We start from the raw sequence: 11,695 nt of genomic DNA on the forward strand, positions 1-11,695 counted from the left end.
TTGGAGGATGGCTTGTCCTGGTAGGCTTTGGTACATGCAGTCAGCTTACAGCAAGTGGAAACGCTGGCGATTGTTTTTGTGGTTTGCCTCACTCCGGAGTAAGTAATTGGATTAGTTTAAGCTTAATTTTTTGTATCGCTGGCTCTCCTGTGTCTCTTATTCAGAAGAAGTGCACGATTGATTTCAAACACTTGTGCTTATGTGACAATGAAGCGAACGCCTCTCACTGTGTCTCGTTATAGGAACACCGTGCAGAACAACTTGTGCTTATGCAAATGCAAGGACGTGCTAGTTTGGTTGAGTTCAGGCTACTTGGAGAGAGGGAAAAAAAAAAAAAAAAAAGTATTTTTTGAAACCAAGACTCTTCAACTTCCTCAATCCGGAGGAGTAGAGCCAGCTTTCTCGTTTCCAAAATTTGTGTGGTTTTAAAGTAAACTTTAACCTTTGTTCCTTGTGGTTATGCAGACAACATATACTTGCTGTGTTAGCCTTGTAGTAATTTAGTGCTGGAAAAGACTGCCTGGGTTGCTCAGCGCCTAGCTTTCCCAAGCAGTATCTCATAATCCCTTCTGTAAACTCAGAATTCCAGCCTAAAAACAATGACACCTCTTCTCTCCTCCCATAGATCAGCCGTTACTGAAGATGACAGATCTAACTGGGATCCTTCTTTGGATTCCCAGACTGAACATTCATGCCAGCTTATAGATTTGTTAGAGCTTGTGTTGTCTTTATTTTATTTTACTTTTTTGCATAAGGACCACTTATTTTCAGTGGTTTATCTCCTTTGCTGCAGTCAGGGAAATGCAGTTGTATTCCCTCACCTCTGGTTTTGCTGCACGAAATGACCCCAGTGTTTTCAAGGAGCTTCTTGAACAGTGACTGCTGCTCTTCTCAGCCTGGGTGAATCTCCTCTGAGTCAGAAACTGTGCTGAACTCCAGAGGAGCCCTTGTAGGAGGGCTTTGAAGTGATGCCTTGAATGTATCACAGGTTAGCCTCGGTGCCGTAGTGCAAATCCAAACAAACCCAAATCGTTCCCCAGGCTGATTCCGGAGGCATGGCTTTGGTATTTTATTATTCAGCATCACCTGGGACTGTCTGCTGCTAAGCCAGCTTCTTGGTTTGTTTTACCTTTTCTTTCTCAGTCTGTTTTAACCAGTAACTCTCCTCGTGCCCCCTGAACCCCGTATCAATAAACCACAATATGTGGCATTGTTCAAGAGAGATCTTCTTTGGAGAACCTTCAGGTTAGTCTTGCATATTGAACTCTTCCTTCCCCCCCGTTTATCTGTGGCTTTGTGATCCTCTTTTCTTGCAGAACACCTTTTTGTGTTGAAGTCAGCCTCGCAGGCCTGGAGGTGCCGTGATCTCTCTCCCTTCTCTTTCTCCCCTGCAGCACCATGTTTTATTAACGCTGAATGTTGCCTTTCAAGAGCTTTATAAATCTTGCTCCTGGCCCTGCAGTTTATGAATCTGTTTTGGAATCTAAAATTGAAAGGAGCCATTCCTTGCAATTTTCATGATGCTTCTTAATCTTCCCACCCTGCCATCTCCCAGTGTTCTTCTTCAAATCGACCCCCTGGCTTGTGGCCTCGTGATCATCCTCAGCACCCCTCTTGAAAAGAATATAAACTCAAATTTAGTGCTTTGTGCTGAACCTGGAGTCCTCTTGACCTCTGCCCTGACCTTGCTTGCAGCCCTGTTTCTCTCCCTACCCTTTCTCACAAACTGGAGAAACTTCATTATCTTTATAATAATGATTATATATTTTATATATAAAAAAATATACATGATTTTATAGATATATACATAATTTTATATATATATAAATCTATATCTATAGTAGGTTTACTATTTCTTTGTCTATATGTTTGCAGGGACTAACCCTGCACCAGTTCTTAAGCTTATTCCTAGACGTTTTAATTTCTCAAGTTTTAACTTTCCAGGTGATCCTGACCTGGCGATTTGAAACTTGTGGTTGTTTCTTATATCCTTCTGGAAGAGGGAATGTATTCAAGTGGAGTTTCTTCAGTTCTTATTTGGGATGTGTTCTTTATAATGAAAACACCTTTTGGTTCCTGGAGAATGCCTCCTGGGCTGCTCTGTCTGCAGTGAAATGCTCCCTACCGCAGCGTGGCCCCCTTTGTGAACCAGCTCCTTTAGGTCTTGAGTTTCAAAAGAACAAACTGGTGACTTGCCTTCAGGTCTCCTTCGGCTTATTCTGTCCTCTGAGCTCTGAGTTTCTCACTGATGGCGCAAGCCAAGGTTAATTCCTACAACCTTTCACGTGTCCTCATTATGTGTGCACAAAACCGAAGACTCAGTAGCATCCCTTGGTGTTGAAGTGTTCGAAGAATTTTGTTGTGCCATCATACCCAGAAGGATCTTGGTCCTGTAGCAGCAATAAATAAGAGAACGAGGCTTATATCAAGAAAGGTAACGTTTCCAGGAGGAAACGTGACTATTTCTGGAGAATTGGGGAATGTCTGTGCTGCTCTGAGCAGCTTTCAGCAGAAGCCTGATAAAGCCAACACTTTTTTTTCCTTACAAATGACTCCACCTCTGTGATCCCTTCTCTGTCCTTGTCTGTTGCACCACAGGCACGCGTGCTATCCCATCATCTTTGAGCTAAATGTTTTTGGCCCCGCTTTGAGTAACTTTGAACACCAGATCTTTCACTTGGCTTTGTTTCCCTCTGCTTGGTCATCCCTGTGTCATCTGTGATATGGCTGGGAAGTAGGGGACGTGCACTTGAGCTTCTTGAGGCTCAGCAAAAATTGGTTCTACATCACTCGAGTGATGGTAAGAGGTTTTATACGAAGAACTGGCGAAGAAATGTCACTTTTTTCTTGTCTATAATGTTGGAAGCAGTGGAGTACACCACGGTTCGTGTGAACCTGCTTACTCGGAAGTCTGTTCAAACCTTATCGATGGGTGGGAGCCCTCAAACCTGAGCTGCCTGCGCATCAGGCTGGGACGTGCAATCTGTCACCCGCAACTTCTTGCTGAGGAAGACATTTTTTGCAAGACTCTTATCTCGTGCGTGTAGCTAATATTGGAGTGGCGTCACCCCACGAGTTATTTGATCTCCTGCAGCGGCTGAACACGCTGTGGGGGACCCAGGGTTAAGAATTGGGCATTTACTTGGCGTTTAGCTCCTCTGCTGTCTTGGGCCAACCTTGATCGTGCGTGCATGCCTTGCTCCTGCTCCTCGCTTCAGCCTTTTGTCTACCTGCAAAGCCTGCAGCAATCCTCTGGCTGATGCAGGAGGCAGTTAGACAGGCACGGGGGGATGCTGAGAAGTTGCTTCAGCATGAAGTTAGCGCGGCAAAGGAGTGGGTTTTCGAGAAATAAAATACTTCCACAGCTGCTGAGGTTGAACCAGCCCCGTTTTGGAGCATCGAGCTTCCCAACACGACTTTCCCCAAGCTTGGACGTTCGCCACGCGCCAGAACGAGCTGCAGTGAGTAGCAGAGCATCGTCCAGCCTGGCTGCTACGCTGCTGGGACTTTCCCGGCCCGGCAGAATCCCTGGAATGCCTTTGAAGCAGCTCTCCGTCTGCTCTGCCTGCCCCAGCAGCGCCAAGGGGATGGAAACGGTGCTGGAGAGTGAGCCCAGAGGACCCCCGGAGCCCTTCCAGAAACAACAAGTGGTTGACCATGGTTGAACTCGGTGCTCCGTCCTCCCTAATCTGCGCTGAGGAGCTCAGCTTTATGTCAGGGAAAAAAAAAAGAGATGCCAGGGAGGAGACGTGCCCTGCCAGAGGTTATGCTTGGTGTGGCTTTTCATTGTTGTTGGCTTCTTCTTTCTCGTCTTTTTTTTTGGCCCGTGCCTCGTGCTAGCATGTCCTGAGGGTTTTTTCGGAGCTGGAGTTGGCACGGCGCACGCAGTTAGCAGCCCTGGGAGCTCTTGCCTACTGCAGTTAGTGTTTACGGAGAGAGATTCACAGGAAACTTTGGGGTTTTGATGGAAATTTTCGCCTTAATAAAACCTTCCGGTGCTTTGCCCAGAAAACCCAGTGTGAATGTGCTGCTGGAGTGGGTTCTGTTGTTCTTCTTGCTGGCCAGAGGAAACCTTTTGGCTTCATGGGGCACTGTGGGAGCCCAGCCCGAGGTGCAGGACAGGACATGTAGGCTCTCTGTGCTCCCAGGCAGCTGGGAAAATTGAGTTTTCCCCCATTGGAGCTTCTACTGAAGGCAAGATTTTATTTTTAGGCTGCTGTGAATTAGAAGATAAATACAAAGTCAGGAGGATGCAGAAGGATTCTGCTCAACTTGGCGCAGTAGCTGATGGATCTCCCCTTCGGCAGGGAGAGGAGAGGTGTGCGTGCATGAATAAAGGTGTATTTAGAAATAAATATATATTTTATATATATTTATGTATCAGTCCAGTGTGGGAACCAGCAAGCTGTAGTGAAAATGAGCTGGAGTTACAGCTTGTAAAAACAGCGGTGTCGTTCCAGCGCTGTAAGTATCCTGTTTTCCTGCGTGCCTAAGGCGCTGCTGATTAGAAATTAAAACAAAAAAAAGCCGTGTCCCTTCTTATTCCGCTGGCTTAGGGATGGAATAACAGAGGAGAAGGCAGTTGGTTCGGTGCTGATGCTTCCTGGCAGAATTATCTCTTATCAGCGATGCAAAACGGCAGGCTTGGGATTGGAAACCTTTCATGCTGCCTCGGTGAAGTGCTGAGGAGTCGCTGTCTCTAAAGATAAAATTAGCAAGCTCGGTAAGTTGAAGGGTGGAGGAAAGCAAACAGAATCACACTGAAGCATCAGAGGGAATTGTCAGCGACTTCACCTTTTAACAACTATTTTTGGTGGTGTTAAAATATTTAAAAACTTCACCTGCAGCTGCCACAACTATCTGCTTGCCAGCACTGGAGTGGTGCAGAAATCAGGTAGGCTGGGGGGGGGGAACACACCGAGCTCTGCCTTCAGATTGCTTCGAATTGCTCTTCAGAGCAATTTCTGCTGGGGATCCGTGCTCTAATCCTGGGAGCTAGAAAGGAAACGTGCTGCTGGCACGCGGGGAAGGAGTTCTGCGTGTTTCCAAGTCCCAACTTTTTAATGTTTGCAGCCAAGAGCGTGAGTGGTGGTGGGGGCGAGGCTTCGTTTTTTTTTTTTCGGAGCAATGCTTTCAGGTAAGGTTTGTAACCAAAATCCCTTTTCGGGCAGCAGGGAAGGGAAAAATTTGTAAAACTGTAAATTTTGTAAAATTTGGAGGAGGTGGCACTGGTGTTCGGCTGGTTGGAGGGAGTCAGCAGCCCTCCTGTAGCTGTCTGAGGCTGCTCCATGTAGGTTTTCTTTAAATCCGGATCCATTAAAGCGCTGCAAGGAGCGCTGAATTCAAATGAGGCAATTACCCTGGCAGGAAAATTTCTGACTAAGGCGGAATTATGTGATGTAAATCGTAACTTCTAAACCTTAAAAGGTATTGTTGGCCTAGCCGGGGACTAACTGCAAGGCAGGAGGAACCAGAGCCTTAAAGGAGCGATGCGCAGGAGGTGAGGCGTAGCTCTCTGCCCTTTGTCTTTCTCCACAGAGCAGAAATAGCTCTGAGCAGCTGAACCAACTCTGCAGGCTGAACGTGTCCTCTGAGCACGTTGGGGTAACCAGGTTAGTCCTGTTCTGGTTCGGGGAGCACCTTGAATCTCACCTTCATCTGCAGCTCCTCTTAACGAAGGGTGCCGAGCTGATTGGTAAGGCCGGATTCCTGAAAGTGGCTCCGAGACAGCCCTTTTTAACCCAGAATCGGGCTCATCATCAACAAAAACTCGGCACAAAAACTCGGGACTGGAACCCGACCTTCCCTTCCTGAGCTCAGACCCAAACCCATCGGTGGCCTGACCCCAACCAGCCCTGAGGTGCAGCAGAGATGGCGCAGCCCCTATGGAGAACCAGGCTCCAGCAAACTCATGGCAGCCTCGAGTTCCCCTTCTCTCTTTCAGCACCCTGAAGCTCCAATTTTAGGCCATGATTTCAGTTTTTAGCATCCAACCGAAACCAGAACAGCTCCGTTGCATGTCGCAGAGGAGCCTAAATCGGGAAGTGCCCCAATTCCTGCGAGGGGCAGGGGCCAGGTCGGTGCACCCGCGGTGATGGGAGCTCTCTTGTCCCCGTGGCTGAGATGAAGCTGGCTTTGTTCATGTAACGATTCCCAGATTGCCATGGAAACCTAACCTATAGTTAGTTCTGAAACGTGCTTACGTGGGGGCTCTGGGGGAAGAGCCTGAAGCCTCCTGGTGCTGGGATTCGAGGCAGCAGGGCCCCGGGCTCCTGTGTTTTTGTGAGCTTTGCCTTGGAGATGAGCACGGGGGCGTAGCAGAAATTAGGAACGGAGAGCCCGGGGATGTCCATGAGTGGTGCCAGCGGCTTGTAGGGTCCTGACCATCAGGGAGCTCACTTGGAAGGGGTTCTCCATCCGTACCTGATGCTCCTGCCACTTTTCTGGAGCAGGCATCGTATGGATAACACAGGAACCCTGATGGGCGAGCACCCCCCTCCTGATGGGCTAAAGGAATTAGTTTCAGGTGGTTTTAGGAATGTGGACACCTACCAGGCTCGCTGTTAATCAATATAATTGCACTTACTGACTTCCCTTTTCAGCTTTCACTGTGCTTTAGGATTTCTCCTTGGAGAAACAAATTTCTCTAGCGGGGAGATCTCTGCCACCCTTCAGATTTTAATCCCCTTGCGAGCCGTGAGTGGAAGCTCTCCGAGGGTGAACATCGCAGCCCAGCTGCTGCTGCTCCTGTTTCATGTGGTTTCGTTTGAGGTGTGGGCTGCTTGATGTAGGGCTGGAGACATGCTGGTGCCTACTCGGGGCCTTCTCCTCTAATTCCAGGCAGGCGTATTTTGCAACTATAATTTCTTCCCTTTCTGTTCTTTTTTTTTTTTTTTTTCTCTTTCTAGGGTTTCTGGTATGCACTTAAAGCCATATCTCAAGTTACAGAAGAAAGAGCGATCTCCAGAAATCAGCCAGGATTCCCTGAGAGGCCCACCTGGGAGCCGCCAGAGAGCAGCACCCGAAGAAAAATACAGCAACGACCGCACCTTCCCCAAACCCTCCCTCCTGCCTCCCTCGCGAAAGCTCCTGGGGGTTTTGTATCCCAATAACATGTGCAATATGAGCGGGAAGTGTCCGGCGGACGGCCCGAGCGCCAGGGAGAAGAAAAACGCCACCATCCACCAGGGGGAAGAAGGGGAAGGGCCTCTGGACGTCTGGGCCGTGGTGAAGCCCGGCAACACCAAGGAGAAGATCGCCTTCTTCGCCGCCCAGCAGTGCAGCGGCAGCAACCGCCTGGGCTCCATGAAGATCAAGAGCACGTGGGACATCGACGGGAGGACGGCCAAACGCCGGAAAAAATCCTTGGATCTGAAAAAGGCCAAGATCCAGCTGGAGCGCGTGCGGGAGGCCGGCGCCCGCTGCGCTCCGCCGGAGCCCTTCGCCTGCGGCATCGAGCACTGCTCCGTGCACAACGATGGCGGTGAGGGAGCCTTCCCGGGCCGCTCGCTGTCGGTCATCGAGATGGTCGCCTTCCTGGAGCAACGAGCCAGCGCTCTGCTGGTGGACTGCGCGAAAACCTGCGCCCCGGCGCCCTCCGCGAGGCCGAAGGGAGCGCTGCCCGGCTCGGACGCTTTCCCCTCCGCCGGGGCGTGCGAGGTGCACGAGAGGGGGGTTTGTGGTGAGCAGCAGCAGCAAGGAGAGCCGGTGCGTGTGCTGGACATGGTGGCCAGGCTGGAGTCGGAGTGCCTGCGGCGCCAGAGCGAGCGGGAGGCCGGCGGGCTGTCCCGCAACAACAGCTTCCGCAGGAACGTGGGGAGGGTGCTCCTGGCCAGCGGCACGCAGCCCGGCGGCGAGGCAGGCAGAGCCTCCTCCTCCTCCTCCTCCTCTTCCTCCTCTTCTTCTGCCCTCGGGCAGGGCGAGGGGCTGGGAGGTGCTGGGGTGGCCGAGGCTGGGTGTGAGGCCACGGAGCCGTTCCCTGCTGTGCTGGAGGCTCGTGTGGGGAGCGCGGGCTCGGGACTTGCTCAGGCGGTGTTGGCTTTGACGGCGAGCAGGAGCGATGCTGACAGGCGAGGGGAGCTTCCCCAACCCCTGCCGGCCACCACCAGGGTGCCAGAGGATGCCTCGCAGAGCAAAAGTGGTGAGTGTGCATCGAAGGAGGCCGGGATTGTCCCGAAACAGAGCCCGCGCCCTGCCAGGAAGGAGCCCTTGTGCATCAGCATCTCGGTCACCAAGACCGAGAAGGGCTGCAGGAAGGAGAAGCTCTCTCGCTCCGGTGAAGATCAGCTCCCGGGGAGGTTGTTCTTCCTCCAGCCCAGCCAGCCTGCCCCGCACGAGCAGCAGCCGCTGCGGGAAAGCCCCCGAGAAAAGGCAGGAGGAGAAGCAGCCCGAAACGAGGATGAGGATGCTTTGGGGTCTGACCGAGCACACATCAAAAACCACCTCTCCCCGGAGCCGCCTGCCCTCTCCGCTCCCCAGCCTGAAGGCGCTTTGCAAGCGCTCGACGCCTCCTGCCTGAAGAGGCAGGTCTCGCATGACTTTTTGGAGACCCGGTTTAAGATCCAGCAGCTCCTGGAGCCCCAGCAGTACATGGCCTTCCTGCCGCACCACATCATCGTCAAGATCTTCGGCTTGCTCCCCACCCGCAGCCTGGTGGCCCTGAAGTGCACGTGCTACTACTTCAAATTCCTCATCGAGTACTACAACATTCGGCCGGCGGACTCGCGCTGGGTCCGCGACCCCCGCTACAGGGAGGACCCCTGCAAGCAGTGCAAGAAGAAATACGTCAAAGGGGACGTGTCCCTGTGCCGCTGGCACCCCAAACCCTACTGTCAGGCTTTACCTTACGGCCCCGGGTACTGGATGTGCTGCCACAGGTCTCAGAAGGGCATCCCGGGCTGTAAGCTGGGTCTGCATGACAATCACTGGGTTCCCGCCTGCCACAGCTTTAACCGGGCTCTCCACAAGAAGAGCAGAGGGGCCGGAGGCGAAGGGGAAGAGGAATATTAGTGCACAAACACTTTTCCTGTGAGATTGTTTGGGGGAGGAGGAGATTCTCATGCCTTGTGCTGTTTACAGTGTACATAATTGTCATGTTATTTTTTTTTTTTTCACAGGGCTATGAAACTGCACATCCTTAAACACAAGAGCCTTTACCTGTTAGGTGAGAGAGAGCTTTTAGTCCATCTCTGTAAATAACGCTATAAAAAAAAACCCTAATTGTACATACCGAGTCTCCAGCTGGCTGAACAACGTCCTCACTACAATGCAGCTCCGATAGTGTTGCGGCTATAGTTGTGTGTGTTTTTAAGTGTCTCGTTTCGAAATCTGTATATCCTGTATAATATATGAATGTTCCCGAGGGGAAACTCTAAATAGGTAAAGGCCACCTTGTTTAAAGACCCTTCAAACAATTTAACTGGACGACCTTACAAATTAGCCTAGAGCAGATCCATTATAGTAGCCTTGGCAGTGAATAAAAAGAGATGAATATTATTGTATAGTCAGAATATAAAAAGTTCTTGCCTACCTTACCCATGTTGTCTGTTTTTTTTTGTTTGTTTTGTTTTGATTTGTTTTCTTTTTTTTTTGATTTTTTTTTTTTTTTACTTAAATAAAACGTGCATTCCAGATCTGCCTTACCTGCCTTTGTCTTGTGAAACTTCTACCCCAAACTCAAAATCCTGTAACCCATGAGCAAAATCCTCCTCCTGCACCACCGAGCAGCTGCTTTACGGCGAGATCTCCCTGCTGTAACCTTCAGCTTCCAGCTTTTTCCTCTCCCTCCTGTTGGTTTCTCCCTCTGCAGTCCCATTTCTCACCCACCTGAAGCAGCAGCACCCTCGGCTTGAGGACGGAGCCTGGGGCAGGAGGGATGCAGGTGAACTCCTGGGGCTTGTTGGAAGTTGACTTTTTCCTGTGTGCAAGGAATCCTTGCAGCGCTTTGCCCTGGCTTCTGGTACCAGCATCAGCGCTTTCAGCAGGGACAGGGGAAGATTTGGGGCAGAAGTGCTGCTGAACGGTGACTGATGGAAGCCGAGCGTGGCACCTCGGAGTATTTCCACCAAAACCTTCCTCCTGCCAGCAGCAGCCGCCTCGTGCCCAGCTCCCAGAGGCTTTACAGAGGTGAGCGAAGAGGCTGGTGCCTTTGCCTCGAGTCCCTCCTCTCCCTGCAGGCGCTGCCCTCACCATTTCTCTGCCCTGTCCGAGCAAGGATGGACTCGTGGAAGCGCTCACCACGCCTGGAGCAACTCCTGCCACAGCCTGTGGTTCCCTGACCTCGGGTGCAAGCCCATGCGGAGCAACGGGTGAGGAGCGCTGGCTGGAGAGGTGCCCGTGTCCCCGCTTCACCTGTGCTGGCAGGATGAACCAGCTCGTTTTAAGGCCTGGAGTTGTTTTGTTTCTCAAGGAACGTGCTTTTATTCTTGCTGTTAGCAGGGTATAGGGAAGAAAACCGAGCCCCTGCTGCCTGAAAGGTGTTGGGGTGAGCGCAGTGTGCTCGGGGGCTGCTCCTTCGCCTGCCCTCCCTGCTGTACCCAGCGCCCGGCTCCCTCCCCGCGCTGCTCAGCCCTGCCTGCAATGCAGCAGACGTGCTGAGAAGCAGGAGGAATGAAATTAGAAAGCTGGAAGGAGGGCGCGGCCGCCTCGCCATCAGCCGGGAGGGGAACAGCGAGATCCCCTGCTCGCCTTCGTTTCCTCGCAGGCTGCACCGGGACGAGCAGAAAAACCAAACCAAAACAAAAAAAAAAAAAACAACTGGAAGGAGCCAGATTGCCCAAACCAGCAGGACCAAAGCCCTTCAGCTTCGTTTCGATGAAGGAAGAAGGGGAAGAGGCAGCTTTCCTGCCCCCCACCCAAGACTCTGGAAAACTTGAGCTAACCCGCGCGGCGCTGAGGAAAGTCCCCGGCGGGCTGCAATAGAAGCAGCCGAGGAAAATATTTTGTAACTAGATAAGGGGCGAATGAGGTCATTTTTTTTTTTTTTTTTTGGCCCGGGGTTGTGAGATTCTGGTCACCTTCGCTGACCACGGCTGCCAGAAGGGAAACCAGAGAATAAAACAGTGGCACGGGGAGCTTTTAGTCCCTCAAAGTTCAAGGCAGAGGACACTTTGCTGGCTTCCCCGCCCTGCCCCCGGGCTGGTTGAGGAGCGTGGGCTGTGTTATAATCGCTGGGGATGCTGGTTGCAGCATGATCGAATCGCTCCGCAGAACAAACTTCTGCATCCAGCAGTGGGCTGTGCTGAAGGTGGCTTTGCTTTAAAAAAATAACAATTTAAAAGCAGCAACGTCAAGGGCAGGTTTCTGGTTCTTCAGAGGCCGTTCAGGGAGCCCCTGATGTGGGATGAGCACTTCCAAAAAACAAAAACAAAAACAAAAAAACAAAAACAAAACCAAAAAAGGTGATACTAAAAAATGTTCAGTGTTGGCTTTGGAGGACTCACTCAGTAGATCTTGACTCTCCTGCCCGCAGCGCTTGGAGCTGGGGCTGGTTTCCAGCTCTGCCTGTGAAGAAACGTCCCTAACACACCTCTGTCGTTCCCAAGTGGTCGTCAAGCTCCAGGGGGCTCTGAGCACCAGCAAAGTGCCCCCAGCTGAGGTTTGTTGCTGGTTTCTCGCTCCATCCTGCCTCCTCCTGCAGCGTTTCCCCTTTCCTTGCTGTGTTTCTGTTCCCTGGAGCTGGGCTCTTTGGCACCCC

The 11,695-nt window shown here is 51.4% G+C and overlaps 1 protein-coding gene across 7 annotated transcripts in view; it reads left to right on the plus strand.

Annotated features, from left to right (window-relative positions):
* The window catches only part of FBXO34 (F-box protein 34), a 36,216-nt gene extending 26,108 nt beyond the window's left edge, over positions 1–10,108 (plus strand). For 6 of the 7 annotated variants that reach the window (XM_082761058.1, XM_082761060.1, XM_082761059.1 and 3 more), the window contains one exon: positions 6,909–10,107. In XM_082761058.1, the coding sequence (XP_082617184.1) occupies positions 6,909–9,009 (2,101 nt within the window). In that variant the 3' untranslated portion in view covers positions 9,010–10,107. Of the gene's footprint in view, positions 1–6,908 lie in introns of all 7 variants that reach the window. The other variant, XM_082761057.1, reaches the window with a different exon arrangement.
* Positions 10,109–11,695: the final 1,587 nt, after the last annotated feature.

The sequence above is a fragment of the Aythya marila genome, assembly GCF_965140915.1.
Source record: "Aythya marila genome assembly, chromosome: 5".
NCBI classification, from domain to species: domain Eukaryota; kingdom Metazoa; phylum Chordata; class Aves; order Anseriformes; family Anatidae; genus Aythya; species Aythya marila.